Source organism: Stylophora pistillata, chromosome 9 (genome assembly GCF_964205215.1).
Source record: "Stylophora pistillata chromosome 9, jaStyPist1.2, whole genome shotgun sequence".
NCBI classification, from domain to species: domain Eukaryota; kingdom Metazoa; phylum Cnidaria; class Anthozoa; order Scleractinia; family Pocilloporidae; genus Stylophora; species Stylophora pistillata.
The window spans coordinates 15,432,731-15,453,674 of record NC_142527.1 but is presented as its reverse complement, the minus strand read 5'-3'; the positions used below and the strand labels follow the sequence as shown (position 1 = coordinate 15,453,674).

Sequence of the window (20,944 nt, the reverse complement as noted above, 5' to 3'; positions counted from 1 at the left end):
GTTTTCATTCCTGAGAGTCGATTGAAATCTGTTTAAGTGAAGCTGCCTTCTCCTAACTTTGAACTTTTTGGTAGATTTTCTTTGTTTGGTAGCTGTTGCTATCTTATCTTGGGTTTCTTGGTAGCTTGTGCAGTTGGGCCCAGGGTTTATTCCAGTTTTAATTAATGCTTTGCACATAAATTTGTGGCCTTCGTTGTGCTGAGCGACTCCACAGGCTGTTCTAAAATCACTACTCTCACTTCCTCCGTAGTGTCTGACTTTCAGGTTTTTGGAGCCAATGGTTCCATTTAGAGACTCATTTTGCTGCGAGTCCAGGCAGGGGGCTAATTTTGTGACAACTGCTGGGGAGGCGTACTCTGAGAAAAGATCATGCAATGCTTGTTGAAGGTTGCTCCCATGCAAAGCCTTCCCATGGGGTAATTCATGGTGGATATATTCTGTTGGGTTTTGTTTATATCTACACCATGAAGGATTGCAGTTTTTGTGGTCACCAAAGGCATGTGGCACAATATATTGAATTGCTATGGCCAGTTCTGCAGGTTGGTTTTTGTGCTGGTGGACGCAGTAGGAAAAGCACTTGACTAGATAACTAACCACTTTTTGTGAGAGGACAGATGAATCTGGAAATTTTTGACCCTGGCTTAAGTTGTAGGGCCTGGTATTAAGTGAGCGTTTAGTGTGGATGAAATCAGAAATTTTTTCAAGGCCATAGGGAACATTTGTTTTGAGGTAGGAAAAGTTGTGGAATCATCATCACCAATGTACTGGTCATACTTAATCCCTTTTGCTGGAGCACGTTGAAATAATTGACAGGCTACACTTGACTCCATAATCTTTGCAGATCCAGTATGGTTCTTTCGGCAGTCATGTGGTGTAGGCTTATCTGGTTTTCTGGATGCAGCACAGGTTCTGCAGGTTTTATATTCTGGTGGCAAAATCCAAGACTTTCCCAGTTTTAACTCCAAGTACTGCCCCATGACCTGTTAATGAATTATGTGCCTTTCCCCTTTTCTGCCACCCCATGTCATATGAGCACATCACTCCAACTAAATTCTCAGAATCGCATTTAGTACCAGCTGCTATTGCCATCTCCCTTTCCTTGCAGCAATTCTCAAGACAACTCTCACTCGCTATACTTTCAACTGCTTTTCCAATCTCTCATTCTCTGGCCTTGAATGTTACATGGTTAACTTTTGGAATATCTAAACAGGACAAAAGTGAATTTACATGTGTATGGCCTATGCCAGCATTCACAGCTCCAAGAGCAAGCCTGGTGTTCACATCATGTGCCAATGGTCCCCGTTTTCCATTTCTGTGTTGCATTGATATCAACAGAGAATTTGAATAACCACAGTGGTGACATTTAATAACAAATAGGCTGGCCACTCCCTTCCTAATTTCTCTCAAAATGTTTTTCCATGTAAGTGGACCTTGAGAAAATACAAAAGCAAATTATAAGAGGCACTGAATGAGTGATTCATTGTGTCAACATTAACCCCTCTGGAACAAATAATTGTGTAAATTTGGGTTAATGGTGCAATATTGCTAAGGAATGTATGCTTCAGTTGTAATTTTTACCAGGTTTTTGGCTTGATATTATTTAATGTCACTGTCATAACCATGAAATTCCATCATCCGTTTAATATGGGAAAACAATTAATTTACAATCCTTTCCTAACCATTGTGAGGTGGCTTTCACTTCCTAGTTGTAATTTGTAGTTTATCTTGGGAAATAAAAACAATTTTTTTTTCACAAGTTTAAGATAAATATTTTATTTTAATTATACTGTCTGTGATTTAATAAAAATAAGGTCTCATTCACGTTTTTTTCGATCTTTGGTTTGCATGAAAAATACGTTTACCTTTATGACAATATTTACACTCCTCCATTTCCTTCATAAAACTGTCCATATTCACTATCCTGGATCCGGCAACAATTATTTCATTTTCCTTTTCCTCTTCCTGTGCGTAGTTTAGGAATGTTTATGGTTATTTAGTTTTATTTTCATAGGAATTAAACTCAATGAGAAACAAATCTCAACATTTGGAAGTGTCCTCTTAAATTTTTCACTACATAAGTAGGACTTACCAAGCGCAGTCGTCGCGTCTTTGATGGTGCGCTGTCAACTTCGCAATCCTCTTTCAGCTCTTTAGACAAATGTTTTCGACCCGTTTTGGCAAGAGCCCTGCCGCCCAAACCTCTTCCTACTCGCTTCTGAGAGGTAAACTTTCCATTTCTGTTTCTTAAAAAATTACTTTCATCAGAAATAGTCGAGGTACCCGGTAATTTTGATACGCTCGTGGCGGCCATGTTTGTTTACAACTCGCCTGCGGAAGCGAACGCGCGCGCCATCGCTTATTTCTCTCGCCAGTAATTTGCCTGCGTGTATCTTCGAATCCATTCTCTGCGCGGTCAAAAAAACCCTTTCGAGCCTCCTTAAGAGCAGCTAAGATCATACACGGTCTTGCAGAAGGTAACCTGGAAATCTTGAAACGCATTCACTGGCAGCCCTTAACTAATTCTTACAAACTAAAGTTAATCTCGTTCACGTACTCAACTTATCACGGTTTAGTACCTAAACCAATACGTGATTTATTCCAGAAAACTGAGCAGCGACCCAGTCTAAGAAGAAGGATGGATTTAAGGTACCAAAGTTCAATTACTCCATAGGAAGAACAACCTTATCCTATAGAGGGCCTACCGTGAGGAATATCCTGCCTGAATCATATAAACTTTCTGTTAGCTACGCAAGTTTTAAGAAAAACATAAAAAAAGATGACACTACTAGATAAATTAAGTTTCGCGAAGGAATCATGCCTGATTACAAACAAGGATGATGACTTTAATTATTTTTGAACAGTTTATTTAATTCAATTTATCTATTTATCCTTTCAGTTACTGATAATAGATTACAATGGACATAGTAATTTTTATATACTCTTAATTTCTTATATACCTCACACCTGTATTTATCCTAGTTAATGCAATTAGACCTTAATGTTTTAGATAGGCAGGTCCACATCAGCCATTCGCTGACTTTTACCGACCTGCATTAACAAATAAACTATGTATGTACGTATGTAACTCCCGAGTGACTGTCTGACTGACTGGTTGAGTTACTCACTGATGCCTGATTGGCCGTTTGACTGGTTTACTGACTTGCAGACCGACTGATGATTGACTGTCTAACTGACTGGTGAGTGAGTGGCTGACTGATTTGTTGATCGACTCACTGGTACCTGACAAGCTGAGTGACTAGTTAAGGGACTGTTTGAGTGATTGGTTGACTGACTCACTGGTAGCTGACTGGCTAACTGACTGGTTGACTGACTGGTGTTACCGACTGGTGAGTGAATGTCTGACTGGTTGGTTGACAGAGTCACTGGTACATGACTGGCTCTCTGATTGGTTAACCGAGTAGTGACTGAGTGGCAAGCGGACTGGTGACTGACTGGCTGACTGACTGGCTGACTAACTAATTTGAATATATCAACAAACAGATGATTAATTGGATCATAGATTTTTTATCGGGCCGTTTTCAGCGAATTAAACTTGCAAAGGGTTGTTTTTCCGAGTTAGAGTAAGTTCCGTCCAGCGTCCCACAAAGAACAAAGCTAGGGCCGTGGTTATTTCTTGTGCTTATTAATGATCTTGAAGTAAGTAGTGGCATAAATGCCGACATGTGGAAATATGTTGATGACACTACGATTTCAGAAGTTGTCATCAAAGGAAAGGCAAGTATTTCGCAAAGGATAGCTGACCGTGTAATGGAATGGTCCTCTAAAAATAGAGTATAACTGAACAATGATAAATGTAAAGAGCTCCGAATTACTTTCAGTAAACAAAAGCAGGAGTTTCCTCCAATTATAGTTAATGGGAAAGGTGTGGAGACCGTAAAGTCAGCAAAACTCCTTGGGGTCACCATAAGTGATGACTTGTCATGGAACGAGCATATTAGTGAGGTTATAAACAAGGCCTCTAAACGTTTGTATTTTTTGGTGCAGCTTAAGAGGGCGAGACTCCCGACAAGTGAATTCGTCTTATTCTATTGCACTTACATTCGATCTGTACTTAGTGTGTTGTCAAAATTGTTACAGTTTGTACTTTGTACCGAGTCACGTGACGGGCAGTAAAAAGGCACTTGAAGTTCTTGAATGAATGGCGTCGTTCGGATCTTTTACGCTCGCCGATAAATAACACAACATGGTGTCAGGAGTGGGATTTTGAGTCCCTTGACGAGAAGAATAACTGGATAGTCGAGGCCCTTAGAGGAAAATACAGGAGAGTTCTTTGAGGTTACTCGAGCGGAGCTAAATATTGACAAAAGAGAAATTGTTCGCCGCGACAGCAGAAGAAACCCGGGAAGTAAGCGTACTACTGTTCTGGAGGAATCATGGCTAACAAGATTACTGCACCCGAAATGTTCGATTTCAAAAAGCCAGACGAGTGGGAAAAATGGATTCGTCGGTTCGGTCGATATCGGATGGCGTGTGATCTACACAGAAAAAGCGAAGAAATTCAAGTAAACACGTTGCTATACGCGATGGGCGATGCCGCCGACGATGTTATGACTACATTTGTGTTTGGCGATGAGGGAGACCGGCTAAAATACGACAAAGTAAAGGAAAAGTTCGACCAGTATTTCCTAGTCAGGAGAAATGTCATTTACGAACGAGCGAAATTCAACCAGCGAACCCAGGCTGACGAAACCGCCGAGGAATTCATCACATCGCTTCATTGCTTGGCCGAGCATTGCAATTTTGGCGCCCTGAAAGAAGAGATGATTCGGGATCGTATTGTGGTGGGAGTTAAAGATGCTACACTAAGTGAAAAGATGCAGTTGGAATCGACTTTGACTCTTGAAAAAGCTGTGAAAATGGCCAGGGAAAGCGAGTCAGTCAAGAAACAACAAGAAGTCATTAGGAGTGGTCAGCGGTCGACATCCACCGAAATCGATGAGACTGGAGCCAAATTCAGAGCAAAGTTGCAGAAGTTTCCACCAAAGAAACGTGGAGGTGTCGTTGGCGCTAGAGATAAGTCAAACCCCAGTGGCTGTTTACGATGTGGATTATCTGCAAATCACACCAGAGGGAATTGCCCTGCACTTAATTCTGTTTGTCATAAATGTTCCAAGAAAGGTCATTATGCCCGAGTATGTATGTCCCAACAGGTTGAAGAAGCTGTAACCGAGGATCAGTTTTCTGAGGATCCAGATACCAGTGTGTTTCTTGGAGAGATCGGTGTTGACAGCATGCAGGCACATCCGTGGAAAGCTGAAATCCTGGTAAATGGTTGCCCAGTTAGTTTCAAGCTTGATAGTGGGGCTGATGTTTCTGTCATATCAGAAAAGACTTTTGGTCTTTTGTCAATTCAGGAAAAGCTCCTTCCACCTGATAAGAAATTGTATGGCCCATGCAAAGTACCACTGTTTTGCAAAGGTAAATTTACAGCATCCCTTACGCATAACCTGCAATGCTGTGCTGACGAAATTTATGTGGTTCCTGGCCTTGAACAGTCCTTGTTGGGAAGAAGCGCGTGTAGCCGGCTCGGGACAATTGCTAGAATCTCTGGTGTTGACTCAAAGGACGGCAACTATGAGAAGAGATTCCCCAGCTTGTTTCAGGGGTTAGGATGCATGGATGGTGTTTACGAGATCAAGCTGGATGAATCAGTCACTCCATTTAATCTGTGTACCCCAAGGCGTATTCCTATTCCTTTACTACCTCAAGTGAAGAAGGAGCTTGAGCGAATGGAGCAAATGGGAGTGATAGAACAGGTCGATCAACCTACCCAGTGGTGTTCCCCGATTGTTGTTGTACCCAAAAGGAATGGCAGTGTCAGAATTTGTGGTGACTTTGTCCAGTTAAATAAGGCTGTTCAGAGAGAGGTCCACCAAATGCCAACAACTGAACAAACTCTAGCCAAACTGTCTGGCGCAAAGATTATGTCTAAGCTGGATGCAAATAGTGGATTTTGGCAGAGGAAGTTAGGTGAGAATTCAAAGCTGTTTACCACTTTTATCACACCATGGGGAAGGTACTGTTTCACAAGACTACCCTTCGGTATTTCTTCAGCACCCGAACACTTCCAGAAAGCGATGCAGAGGATCCTAGAAGGTCTCGATGGGGTGGAGTGTCAAGTTGATGACATCTTAGTATTTGGAGAGACCCAAGAGCAGCATGATAAGAGGTTGATTGCAGTACTGGAGCGGTTAGCAGATGCTAATGTTACCCTTAACGTGGAGAAGTGCAAGTTCTCAACAGATAAAGTGGAATTTCTGGGGCACGTGATCGGCAAAGATGGAGTGCAAATCGACCCCACTAAAGTGGAAGCTGTCGCACAGATGGGGGAACCAACTGACATTGCACAATTAAGGCGGTTCCTGGGCATGGTCAATCAAGTAGGGAAGTACATTCCTAACCTGGCGGACATGACAAAGCCACTGAGGGATCTTCTGAGTAAGAACAATGCATGGCTCTGGACTGGGGCTCAGCGGGAAGCATTCAATGCCGTAAAGAAGGCCCTAGTCTCTACGCCAACACTAGCCCTCTATGATCCAGCCAGAGAGACAAGGGTATCATCGGACGCTTCCTCGTTTGGTCTTGGAGCGGTTCTCACCCAAGCCCAAGAGGATGGCGGTTGGAAACCCGTTGCATTCATATCCAGGGCATTGACGCCAACAGAACAGAGGTACGCCCAAGTAGAAAAGAAGGCTCTAGCAGTGACATGGGCATGCGAAAGGTTATCGGACTACCTCATCGGTAAGCCATTTCATATTAAAAACGGACCACAAACCATTAGTTCCTCTCCTGGGGTCAAAGAACTTAAATGAAATGCCACCAAGAATTCAGCGTTTACGAATGAGGCTGCTCAGATTCCAGTATTCCATCTCACACGTTCCAGGCAAGAGTTTGACAACAGCAGATGCTCTCTCAAGAGCTCCGATAAACCAGGAGCAGCAGTCAGGCTTACAAGAAGAAGAAATAGCCCTGTATGCGCACAGTGTTTTGAGTGAAATTCCAGCCAGCGACAGACGTCTGGAAGAGATAAGGGAACGACAAGAGGAGGATGAAGTATGCCGACAACTTGCAGCCTACTGCCAACTTGGCTGGCCAGAAAAAGATAGAGTTCCGGAGGCACTAAAAGGGTACTGGAGTGAGAGAGGAGAAATTACCTTAGTTCGTGGATTACTTCTGAAGGCTTCCAGAGTCATCATACCGTCCTGCATGAGGATAGAGATTCTTGATCGCTTGCATGAAGGCCATCAGGGCATCACAAAATGTCGCAGCCGTGCCAAGATGTCTGTGTGGTGGCCAGGCCTTAGTAGGCAGATTGAGGATATGGTTCAGGGATGCCGCAAATGCGCAGAACACCGATCTTCCCGAGCAGAACCCCTTATTCCTTCAGTGGTTCCAAACAGGCCATGGCAGATCATCGGAACAGATTTGCTTCAGCTAAAGGGCCGCACCTATTTGCTGGTCGTAGATTACTTCAGCCGATACATTGAGGTGGCCTTGCTTTCATCATCCCAGACTTCGCAAGATGTCATTCAGGCGCTGAAATCTATGTTTGCGAGACATGGAATTCCAGACTCTGTCAGATCTGACAATGGTCCTCAGTATAGTTCAGCTGAATTCATTAAATTTGCAAAGGAATGGGGATTTGCAAGTGTGACAAGCAGTCCAAAGTACCCCCAATCAAATGGGATGGCTGAACGGGCGGTGCAGACCGCAAAGTATGTCCTGAAGAAGGAGGATGATCCTGCTAAGGCGTTGCTTGCATATCGCTCAACACCATTAGAGAATGGTTACAGTCCAGCTGAGCTTCTGTTTGGTCGAAAGATAAGATCCAGAGTTCCACTTGCTGCGGTGGAGCTGAAACCCGGTTGGCCTGATTTGTCTATAGTCCGAGGTAGAGAGGAAGTTCGAAAGCAAGAGCAAAAGGCTTACTTTGATTCTCATCATGGCGCAAGAGATCAAAAGAAGATTCCTGTGGGAACCGAGGTTTGGATTCGAGACATGAAAGTCCCAGCGACCGTGACTCAAGAGGCTGAGACACCTCGTTCATACATTGTTAGCAGCCCCAGAGGAACTATCAGAAGGAACCGGAAGGACCTTACTCCGCTGTACCCTAGCAGTCCTGATTTGAGCAAGCAAGGTCCTAGCTTTCCTGATTCGAGCAAGCAAATTCCAGAGGCGATCAAGTTGGATGTTCCGGCAGCTGCTTGTGCAGCTGGTGCAACCACAACTAGATCTGGGCGAGTAGTCAGTGCCCCCAGAAGATTGGACTTGTGACTGTGCGGGATAAATTTATGAATTGAACAGTCCGATCTCTAAGTTTACACAGTTCATGTTATAAGTTAAATCAAACTTTATTACCTTCATGTTTAGTAGTTTTGGCTTCTCCCCGTAGTTTTTAAAGGGGGAGATGTTGTGTTGTCAAAATTGTTACAGTTTGTACTTTGTACCGAGTCACGTGACGGGCAGTAAAAAGGCACTTGAAGTTCTTGAATGAATGGCGTCGTTCGGATCTTTTACGCTCGCCGATAAATAACACAACACTTAGTTATGCGGTACCGGCGTTCTAATACTCGCTGCCATTGTATCTCAAGACGGAACTGGAGCGTGTCCAGAAAAGGGTGCTGGCTTTTATTTTCCCGGGGATAGACTACAGCGATGCTTTACTCAGCACTAAACTACCAAGCATTGAACGTTACAATGAAAATATTTGTAAGAAGACCTTTAATTCTATTTTAAATGATAAGAGTAATCGGTTAAGAAATCTTTTACCCTCAGCCCACAAGTCGTCTTACCACCTAAGACGATGCAGGCGTTTTGAAACACCAAGGTGGAAAACAAATAGATTCAGGGACACATTTGTAATGAAATCTTGTATTGAGCATGATATCATATAAATATTACATTAGTCATACTATTAGATATTCTGTTACAATTTTTGTAAATACGCAATTCAGCCCATTAGAGGGTTGCCATGTTGTGAAATAAACCTTTACCTTTAACAAAGTTGAAATGGTAAATTGACCACCGTTACGGTTATAAAAGCTGACGTTTCGAGCGTTAGCCCTTCGTCGGAGCGAAAAGTAACTGGTTGACTGACTGGCTAAATGAATGGTTGACGGAATCACTGGTACTGGGCTGGTAAGTAACTGGTTAAATGACTGTCTGACCGATTGATGACTGATTAGCTGACTGATTGGGTGACTGCCTTACTGACCGAATAGTGATTAAGTGGCCCACTGACTGCTGACTGACTGGCTCACTGACTGGCTCACTGGCTGGTTGACTGACGCACTGGTACTTGACCAAGTAACCGACTAAATGATTGAATGACTGAATTGTCTGACTGAATGATTGATTGAGAGGTTTACTGACTGGTTAATTGACTTGTTGATCAAATGGTGACTGACGTGGTGGCTGACTGGTGATTGACTGGCTAACTGACTGGTGATTGAATGGTTAACTGGTACATGACTACCTAACCGACTGGCTGACTGGCTGGTAACTGACCGAGTGACTCACTGACTGGCTGATTGCCTTGCTGTCTGGCTAACTGCTTTGCTGACCGACAGGTGACTAACTGGTTCAATGACTGGCTGAGTGAATCACTTGTACTTGATAAGTTGACTGACTAGTTGACTGACTGGTTGACTGACTGACTGACTAGTTGACTCACTGGTACTTGACTGGCAATCTTACTGGTTAACTGACTTGTTGACCTACTGGTAACTGACTGGCTAAATGACTGCCCGACTGATTTAGGTCTGATAAGCTGACTGGTTAGATGACTGCCTTGCTGACTGAATGATAATTCAGTGGGTAACTGACTGGTGACTGACTGGCTCAGTGACTGGTTAACTGACTAAGGTATTTGACCGAGTTCTATTACTTCTATTACTCTAAGCTTTGTTTGAGTGACTGAGTGGCTGATTGAATGCTTGAATGACAGGTTGACTGACAGGCTAACTGACTTGTTCACCTACTAGTGACTGACTTGGTAACTGAGTGGTGACTGACTGGCTAACTGACTAACTGACTGACTTGTGCCTGCCTTATCGACTAGCTGACTGACTGATGACTGAGTGACTGGCTGACTGACGGACTGACTGGTTGACTGCCACGCTGACTGACTGACTGACTGACGGCCTGCCTGGTTTACTGTTGACTAGTTGGTTCATTAACTAGCTGACTGAATCACTAGTGCTGGACTGGTTCACCGACCGGCTGACCGACTGACTGAGCGACCGGCTGACCGACTGGCTGACCGTCCGGCTGACCGACCAGCTGACCGACCGGCTGACCGACCGGCTGACCGACGGGTTGACCGACTGGTTGACCGACTGGTTGACCGACTGGTTGACCGACTGGTTGACCGACTGGTTGACTGACTGGCTAACTGACTGACTGCTTTACTGAGTGACTTGTTGACTCACTAACTGGTACCTGACCGGCTGACTAGCTGGTTAACTGCCCTGCTGACCAACTGGTGACTAGCTTGCTGATTGGCAGGTTGAATAACTGTTACCCGATTGGCTGAAAAACTAGCCCACTGCGCTGCTGACCGAATTGTAACGGACTGGCTAGTCGACTGGTGATTAACTGGCTGAGTGATTGGTTAACGACTGATTGACTGATCCGGTGGCACCTGAACGGCTGACTGACTGGTTAATTGATTGGGGATATATCCAAACGATTGGAAAACGGCGAAAGTGACTCGAATTTTTAAATAGGGAAGTAAATCGGATCCTAACAGCCCGTACTAATATCAATATCCTAACAGCCAATATCTGAATCCCTATGATTTCGAAAGTTTTTGAAAGAATTGTTAACTTTTCCATTATCTAGATGATAATAAATTGCTACTAGGTTGCCAATCAGGGCTCCGTTCTCTACATAGTACGCTAACGGCTTTGCCTGAGGCAACAAATACTTCATCAGTAAACATCGACAGTGACCTTCTAAATATCGTTGTCTTTATTAACCTTGCTTAAGGCAATCGACACCATTGATCATGAGATCACCTTGCGATAGATGTCATACTTGGGTGTCCATCCGGCAGCTATAAAGTTGTTCTCGTCTTACTTAAGAGGCCGAACCCAGAGATGTAGTGTCAGTGGTAAACTATCATCTGCTCGTACTCTCCGTTGCGGCGTGCCACAGGGTAGCATATTGGGTCCTTTGCTGTTCTTAATTTACATTAACGATCTTCACTTCTGCCTGCGGGACGCCGTATCAAGAGTGTTTGCTGATGACACCAAACCTACGTTATCTGCTAAGACATTAACAGAGCTTAAGCTAACTCTAACCACTGAATTCAATCAGGATTATCAAGCCAATTTTCTTGAACTTCTATGTGCTCATTTTGAAACAATTCACTTGTATTAACAAGATATTTTACTGCTTCCAACACTTTTCTTGGTCTGCCAGTCTCAAATTGATAATGATCGATGCTTGTAACTCAACATTCGTTTAAGTTTGATGGGGATAGTTTGTGATTCATTGATTGACCTCGCTAAAAGTGCTTACAGTTGAACTTTCATCAGCCATGAGTAGATAATTTTCCACCTCTTGGAAGTTCACGTATTTACATAAATGGAATACGCGGAGAAATTAATATTTCTTCTTCAGGTGTCAAGTTTAAACATTGTGGTCTCACAAGGAATCCCATTTTATTTGCTTTAGAACAGATGGGTGGCTTCCAAACTACTTAAGTTTGAGTGGCAAGTAGAGCAAATCGATTTTGCATTATCTGTACTAGAAGTAGAAGTTATGCATGCTTCAAGCAACGTTTTGGAACATTTAGGATATTTGTTTGCTTCACACTTTCTGACAGATGACCAATACCATAATTTATCACAGCAAGTACATACATATTCAGGACCACACTTAATGTTATCATGGAAAGTTTGAATGACTATTGCCATGGCTTGCATCTCTCTATAGAATCTTTTGCATTCAAATTCGTGTTTTTCATTAACTGCTGTACGACTTGGCCTTTTAGTAGCTGGCTTAAGTAGGTCATGGTCACTTGGGTTCAACCCAGACATCGAGGATCTCTTTCAATTCTGTGCATTTTTGTTCACTTCTTGTACATGCTGAGGGTTACTCTTTTACACTTGGCAAATGCCTGCCTATTTATTTCTCTGATATGATCAGAATTTGATTCTTTGTGTCTGTTATATGCCCGCCCTTAAGATTCTGTTGTTTTTTTCAATATTGTCTGATCTTTTTGCTTGCAGAGCTCTGTTTTGCTTATTTCTGAACTCTTTATTTCTTTTTCTTGCTGGCATGTATTCCTTGAAATAAGCTATCTTTTCTGTTCTTTGATTACAGCTCTTGTTTCATTATCATTTTTCGTTCTACAGTGATCCATCTCAACTGTGCTGGTTGATCGTTACAATTACATTGTTTGTCGTTGCCTCTCCATTGAAAGGAACAGTTGAAACAGTGTATTTCATCAAGATGTCCAATATTTATGACAGTAATATCAGTTTCTGAGCTAACTGGGCTGATATTAGTAACCGATGCAAATCCTGAATTAGATTCTGTAATGTGAATTGTCAAGTTTAATGCATCAGCAACTGCTTGCATAACAATTATATCAGCCCATGTACCCTGGTGTGACATATAAGCTAAATACCTTAACCATGCATGGTCTGTATTACTTTCAATGAATTTTTCTGGATTGTTTTTCATATATTGAACACCAATACTACGAATATTCATGTGATAGCTAGGTTCACCATACAACTTATGGGACACCACTCTAAAAAAACAATCACCTGCAAAACCAACGTCTAATATTCTCCAGGTATGTTGTGCTAATCGAGATTGTAACTGTAAGGATAATACTTGCGCTACCTCGGGATTGCGCAATAGAGCCAGGGTCTCTGGGGAATTACACGTGCCTCTTTACTTTGTACTTTTGGCTCATAGACCTTTTGCGTTGTGTTTCAATAAAAGTTGATTGAAATTTCAAGACATGGTGGCAGCGGTCAAACAAGAAAAATGCTGAAACTAAGCCCTCCGCAGAGATTTGACTTTTCAAACATGTGTTCAAGTCCGTTGCCTTAGCAGAGGAAGATGGAAAGAAATTTGACGTGATATTGGCAAAGTTTGACGAGCATTTTGTCCCAAAACGGAATGTAATTCACGAGCGTGCATGTACTCATCAACTGAATCAAAAGCAAGGAGAGTCGATCGAACCATTTGTGCGGACTCTTTATGAGTTAGCCGAACACTGCGATTTTGAAGATAGTCGAGACTAGCATATACGGGATAGGATCGTCATCGGAATTTTGGATAAAAACGTGTCTAAAAAGCTGCAACTGCAGTCGGATTTAACGCTAGAAAAAGCAATTCAAATGGCTCGCCAGTCGGAAATGATCAAATCTCAAGTTACAGATCAGAGCTCGCTCGCAGCAAGTAATTTACAAAAAGTCCAGCGCAAAAGGAAGTCAGTCTATTCTCGTTCAAGGAATGCACATGGAAAAGGAAAGAGAGATGCTTCATTCCAACAGCAAAGTCAAAAGAAATGTAGCAGATGTGGTCTCCACTACATGAAGCCCGAACACTGCCCAGCAAAGGATAAAAAGTATTTGAAATGCCACTTTGCGGCAGTATGCTGCTCTAAGTCGGTGAATGTGGTGAGAAGTGATAGTGATGGAGCTACCGAAAGAAGCCAGGCAGATCATTGGTTTCTAGGAGCGTTATCTGATGATTCACATCAAGATGATAAAAGGAAAGTCCAACTTAAGGTTAGCGGTAGACCAGTGACATTTCAAATTCATACGGGAGCAGATATTTCTGCAATATCCAAGTCTACCTTTAACATTTTGCCACACCAGCCTAAGTTACACCCATCGAAGATAGCCCTTTTCAGTCCAGGAGGCGAATTACAGTGTACGGGTCAGTTTACAACAAACGTGACACATCGTAACAAAAGCTATGAAGTTGATATCTTCGTGATAAGTGGAGAACATGAGAGTAATTTTCTTGGAAGAAAAAAAGCCTGTGAAATGGGTTTAGTTGCCAGACTAGAGGAGGGGACGCAGAGGTGTTTGGAGACATCGGTCTGTTCAACTGTGAACCGGTAAAGATCTAGTTAGACGAAAATGTCGAACCGTACTGTATCAGCTCAACCAGGAGAGTTGCCTTTCCTCTGATGCCGAAAGTGAAAGATGAGCTTAGGCGGATGGAGCAAGCATCGAACGTGTAAGAGGGCCAACCGAATGGTGTGGATCCATGGTACCAGTTCAGAAGAGCAATGGAAAGTTAATGATTGGTGTTGATCTGAGAAAGCTGAATTGTGCTGTGAAACGTGCAAGATTTCTGCTGCCCACCCTGGAAGATATCGCACCCAAGCTCGCCGGTTCTCGATATTTTTCCAAGTTGGATGCATCGAGTGGATTCTGGCAAATTCCACTACATCCAGATAGTGCCATGTTAACCACCGTTATAACTCCGGTGGGGAGGTTCTGCCTCAAGCGAGTACCTTTTGGAATCACCAGTGCCCCAGAAATTTTGCAATATCTAATGACGGACTTGCTAAAGGATGAAGGATGTGAAGCAATCATGGATGATTTAATTGTCTACGGAAAGTCAGCGGAGGAGCATGAGGAAAACTTACGGAACACTAAGAATTGTTAAGAAGGCATGACTTAAACTGAACAAGGCAAAATGTGAGTTTAAGAAAGACAAGTTAACTTACTTTGGAGGTGTCGTCTGTGCAGAAGGGGTAAGTCCCGACCTTTAAAAGGTGAAAGCCATCAGAGAACTACCAGCACCAACTAACGTGCCAGAACTACGCAGAATAAATGGCATGAAAAATTACCTTGGGAGGTTCATACCCAACCTTGCAACAGAAATCCACCCCATGACAGAGCTTCTAAAGTTTGACAGAGTGTGGGCCTGGGAACAACCTCAAGAGGAAACATTCTTGAAGGTCAAAGAGACAATTTCTAGTTCCAATGTGTTAGCATTCTACGATCTAACGAAGCCAACTGTGGTAGGCGCGAACCCCAGTAGTTATGGAATCGGGGGAGTCCTGATGCAAGATCGTGATGGTGAACTCCGTCCAGTTGCATTCTGTTCTAGAACCCTCACAGGAGCTGAAGGCAAATATGCAATGATCGAGAAGGAATGCCTAGCAGCAGTTTGGACATGTGAAAGGCTATCGCGTTACTTAGTGGGACTACCAACCTTCAAACTCGTTATAGACCACAAACCTTTAGTTCCGTCGATCAACCAGAGGGACCTTGACAAGACACCATTACGTTTCCAGACTCCTGATGCGACTGATGCGATTGAACCCTTATGCAGAATACGTACCATGCAAGCAGATGGTAGTTGCCGATACCGTGTCTAGAAGCCCTCTTGAGTTGGAACAAGAACCAGACACCGTGGAAGATGTCCAAGCTTTTGTAGACTTGCTCGAGTCCACAAGACCAGCATGAGACGCTCAGATGGAGAAAATCAGAAAAGCAAGCATTCAGGATGAACAGCTCCAAACAGTGATGGATCTGACATCAAAAGGGTGGCCCACACACGTTGAAGAAGTGCCACTCCATGTGTGAGAGTTCTTTGAGTCGAGAGGACATTTGTCAATAAGTGAGGGCCTTCTAACATACGATAATCGCATCGTAATACCGGCAGACTTGAGAAGAGAAATCCTGGAACGCATCCATACAGGACACCAAGGTATCACAAAGTGTAGAGAGCGTGCCAAAATGTCTGTGTGGTGGCCAGGAATTTCTAAAGAGATCAAAAGAAAGGTAGAACTGTGCCACTTTTGCCAAGAAAACCACCCATCTTAAAGGAAAGAACCCCTGATGACCACTCTCTTACCTGATAGACCTTGGCAGCAGGTACCTACAGACCTGTTCGAGTTAGGTGGTAGAAAATACCTAGTGGTAATAGATAACTATTCACGATTCATTGAGATAATCAGCTTGTCCGAGACGACAAGCCAAACTGTCATTCAAAAGCTCAAGTCAGTATTTGCTCGGTGGGGCATTCCACAAGAATTAGAGAGCGACAATGGTACGCAGTTCAAAGCAGCTCTTTTCGATGATTTCAAAATGAAGTATGGCTTCAAGCATTCTTCGTCAAGCCCGCACCACCACCAGGCGAACGGTGCCGCAGAAAGTGGAGTACGCATCTCCAAGCATATTCTGAAACAAGAAGATCCATTCCTAGCACTCATGGCATACCGTGCAACTCCAATCCCAGCTACTGGGAAGACTCCAGCGGAGCTTATCATGGGAAGACAGATACGTACTACCCTCCCGACAATGACAAGGATATTAGAACAAAAACCTCCAAGCAGCGCAGGAGTAAAGAAAAGGGATGCTCAAACCAAACGAGAATACAGGAAATGTTTGATAGACGGAATGGAGCGAGAGAATTACCCCAACTCCAACAAGGACGGCTAACGCTCCGACGAAGGGCTAACGCTCGAAGCGTCAGCTTTTATAATCGTAACGGCGCCCAATTTACCATTTCAACTTTGTTGATATATTCAAATTATTTCGTTACCCCTACCGACGCAGCCCCAACAGTTTCTTTAGAAACTATCAGCTTTTAACAATTCAATAAGATTGTTTGGATTATTTCCCTGAGTAACAACAGGTGCTGGGTATAAGTCAATATCACCTGAAGTAAACCACTTTGCCTTAGAAAGACAATGCTTGTAATTTCGTTTCTTTCGCTTTATTCAATAACATTGAACAACATGTAAAAATTCATCGTGAAAGATAATTGATACTTGAGATGTCTTTTTATGCTTCGCAGTTCTTGTTTTGAAACATAAATATAATCAATAACAAAAAAGAACCTTGAAACCTTTTGCACGAGTGATTCCAACTGGTTTACTTCTACGAGGGGGGCGTTGCGATTTTCGGTTTTGCGGATTTGGCTATTTTTCAGATCGGTTTCTCGGTTTTTGTGCTGAAAAACTTCGGTTTTTCAGTTTTGATGTTCATTGCGGTTTGCGGATTTTCCGTTTTTTAGCGGTTGGTTTTCGGTTCTTGCAAAATAACGAACGCGTTTTCGGATTTGATATCCGATGAGGTTTTCGCTTTTCCTATTTGACCTATTTGAGTTTGATCTGAGCGGTAATTACGCGCCCCCACAGTTCTCGAATAGCCGCTAAACGCAATTTTGTGTGAATTTCTCTAATTTAACTAGGCTTCATTACCAGCTGCTGAGTCCGCAGAGACCACGCTCGAGCTCTTCGAGAGAGTAGCTGAAGTAAAACCTTTAATCTAAGCAGATACTAGAAGATACGAATGTCGAGTCCATGGCATTCACAAATACTCTAATGAGATTAGTGTATTTTACTCTGAATGCATCACTTGTGACCACTTTACCGAATCGATCTGGGTTTTAATCATCCTCGGAGACCCAGGGCCTGTGAGTCGATTTCAAGTTAGGACGGAAGAGCCCCTGGGGACATTCTCTTACAAGACTAGTTCCAAACGGTCGCAGTCGTTCTGGCATCTGATTGGTGCCAGAAAATCTTTGTGTTTTTCTACCCAATCAGAGTGAAGTGTGCTTTAGAGTCCTTGCGTTTGTTTTAACACGGACATACACTGTTTACAAAAAGCTCAGTTGCTTGCCATCTTTGTTTGTGCCGTGCGACGAAGCTTTGCTCGAGCTGAAAGTTTTCAGTCTCAGCACACAATGTAAGAGAAATCGATCAGATTTTTCGCGAAATTCTTACCTGAAATTATACTGAGTACTTTCGCAGGTATCACAAGAGAACGTGTTTAAAAGTTTGCGAGGTTCGTATAAAACAGAATGGTTGTAGGCGTTAATATGTCGCTTTAAACGTTAGACGAGATGTAAGCTTAAATCTTTCGATATTTTTTGTATAATTTGGTGTGAAGGAAACTTTGCCAATCCCGTGAAGTTATTTCTTTGCACGGGCTACGCAGGTATGTCAAGCAACTGGCGCTTACGCAGCTTTCTGTACGCGCCAAAATCTAATATAATCTCCTTCGGCTGGTTGTTTAGGTAAGGTTCAGGGTTTTTTTTACGATAATGAACAATCCGGGTGAAAATGTTTCAGATCGTTGTCGAGTATGCTCCTCCGTTTTTGTCACCATTAAGAGAAAAAGAAATCTAAATGGCGAGTTTATAAAAATATTTGAAGAAGTTTTCAGTCAAAAGGTTCTACCAGACGATGGTCTTCCGCGTGCAGTTTGCGACACTTGTCGCTACAGAATTGAAACATCATGGGAACGTAACTTTAAGTCTTCAGCTATCATCCCTACCGAAGCATCTCTCCTTCTTGTGTACCACCCTCATTGGACTGTAACCGAGAATGACTGCATGCGTGATCATTTGTTTCAATCACTCCTTCTCGCCGAGTCTCGCTTCCCAAACTGTGGTTTGATTGTTGCTGGGGACTTTAATCCGTTAGATTTAAAATCGATTCAAAGGCAATTTCGGTTGAAGCAGATTGTTAAAAAGCCAACCCGGAAAAATGCGATCTTGGACCTAGTGTTCACTAACATGCATGGTTTCTATGCTGATCCTCAACACTTCCACCTTTTGGACTCTCCGATCACCACACTTTCACCGTAGAGCCTAAAGAAAGAATAGAGTCTCGTCAATCTCCAAATTTTGTACTGAAGCGTGACAAGCGGGGAAGTCGGCGAGCCGAGCTAGGACGGTACTTTGGTAGTATGGATGGGCAAACACTGTTTTGTTCTGCTAGCTGTTGCCTGGATATGCTTGACATACCTGACATACTTGACATACATGATGTCATTCACACCGGTCTTAACATCCTTATGCCTGTTAGAAGAGTTCGTGTTAACTCGTCTGACGTCCCATGGGTGACGCCCCACCTTAAGTCGCTGATTCTAAAGCGACAGAGGGCTTTCCTTGAACACGGTGTGGAGTCATCTAGCTACAAACTCTATAGGAACGCAGTAGATCGTGAAAGAAAATCATGTAAAGCCTCCTTCTATAAGGTCAAAGTCGAGCACATGAAGGAAGAAAACCCTAAGCTGTGGTGGAAAGAGGTTAAACTTCTAAGTGGATCCCAATCCAACTCGGGCAATGTCATCAATCACATCCACATCAAAGAACTTGAGGACTGTAACAATCATGAACTTGCAAACACCATTAATCGGGCTTTCCTTGAACCACTCGAAGAATATCGCTTGGAACAGCCGCTGTCCAAGTTCCCAGTCCCTGCTGACTCGCCAAGGCTGCATGAGGTATCCACGTTGAGGATAATGAAGCTGCTGGCTACACTGAATCCATCAAAGGCGTGTGGCCCGGATGAAATACCTAACTGGCTTCTTAAAGAGTATGCTGAGCTCTTGGCTTACCCAGTCTCTAACATCATCAACTCTTCGTTTAACGAACAGCGTCTCCCGAAGATCTGGAAGTTCGCTGATGTTTCACCATTGCCAGAGGTGAAGCCGGTGGAGGATCTAAAGAAACACCTTAGACCGATTTCTCTCACCCCTTGCCTTTCGAAAGTTGCTGAAGAGTGTGTCGTAGTTGAAGGGTGTGTCGTTGCTGAGGAGTGTGTACGTGAAATCTTCCGTACTTAAAGTTCTCGACCCAAGCCAGTATGGCGCTTTGCCGAAGTCCTCCACAACTCAAGCACTCATACAAGTGCTTCACTATTGGACCAAGGGATGTGATGGCAATGATCTAAGGTATTTAACTTGGTCTTCAACAATCGACAAGAGGTGAAATGACAATGACCAAGGGACTAGAAGAGAATCCGTGGCCTTTCGAGCACAAGAATTTGAACACTCTAGGAAACAGTTGAAAGAGTAAGCTTTTTCCAAACCCGTCGGGAACTGTTCGAAACTATCTCTCCTTCCCACGACGTTCTCGACAATAAGTTTTAGTTCATATTTTAATTCACTAACCGGAAACACAGCTAAGCTTTCTCTAAGCGTTTACTGGAGATCATCCACCACCTTAACGTTCTCTGCAACCTTGGCCATATTGTAAAAGACTTTACTACAAAGCGAAGATTAGATTTTGGTGCGCACATAAAGCTTCGATCCGTAAGCTTTGATCCGTAAGCTTCGATCCGTAAGCCTCAAGGTTCAAGCCGTAAGCTTCGATCCGGCGACAACAACAGAAGTATTGTTTACGCTGATAGGAGTCGTTGCCGGACCCCGCGTTCAGGTTCTTTTATCTCTTTCAATAGTGAATATGCAAACATGTAAATAGTTAACTACGATATTTTTATTGTTCTTATAGTAATTGTAGTTTTAATTAATTATTGATTGTAAATTTAGCCCTTTAATTCAGTTAATTCTGCAATGTGGCAAATAAACGGTATATTTACGTATAATGCACGGTCCTCGCAGTAGAGAGCGCTATTTATGCAATAGCGAAAATCAGACCTGAAAAAAATCAGGCCTGTACTGCGAGGATCGTGCATCATACGTATCTAATACCGCAGTTCAAAATATATGAACTACATATATTCATTGTAACCAAATGGTATATTATTATTATTATTTTATTGCTCGACATACCTGCGTGGCCCGTGCAACGAATTAACTTCACGTGATTGGCATATTTTCAGTAACAGAAAAATATACAAAAATTCTAGAAAGATTTAAGCTTACATCTCGTTTAACGTTTAAAGCGACATATTAACGTTTGATTGGGCCGTGCGACGGAGCTTTGCTCGACGTAGAAGGTTTCAGTCTCAGCACACAATGTAACAGAAATCGATCAGATTGTCCGCAAAAATCTTACCAGAAATTATACTGAATACTTTCGAAGGTATCACAAGAGAACGTGTTTAAAAGTTTGCGAGGTTCGTATAAAACAAAATGGTTGCAGGCGTTAATATGCCGCTTTAAACGATAGACGAGATGTAAGCTGAAATCTTTCTAGATCTTTTGTATAATCTACTGGTACTGAAACTTTTCCAATC

The 20,944-nt window shown here is 42.9% G+C and overlaps 1 protein-coding gene and 2 pseudogenes across 1 annotated transcript; 2 read left to right on the top strand and 1 right to left on the bottom strand.

The window, feature by feature from the left end:
• Nucleotides 1–918: 918 nt before the first annotated feature.
• On the bottom strand, nt 919–2,311 carry LOC148723517 (uncharacterized; annotated as a pseudogene).
• A 13,537-nt stretch (nt 2,312–15,848) lies between these two features.
• LOC111334597 (uncharacterized protein K02A2.6) lies at nt 15,849–16,451 on the top strand. The gene has a single exon (XM_022940386.1). It carries the CDS (start codon nt 15,849–15,851, stop codon nt 16,449–16,451), a length of 603 nt encoding a protein of 200 aa, XP_022796121.1.
• A 1,609-nt stretch (nt 16,452–18,060) lies between these two features.
• LOC148723516 (uncharacterized) lies at nt 18,061–19,589 on the top strand (annotated as a pseudogene).
• The last annotated feature ends 1,355 nt before the right edge of the window (nt 19,590–20,944 follow it).

Excerpts from the sequence above, each read along its gene's own strand:
- LOC111334597 (XM_022940386.1), top strand. The coding sequence starts at position 15,849 with ATGACCACTCTCTTACCTGATAGACCTTGGCAGCAGGTACCTACAGAC.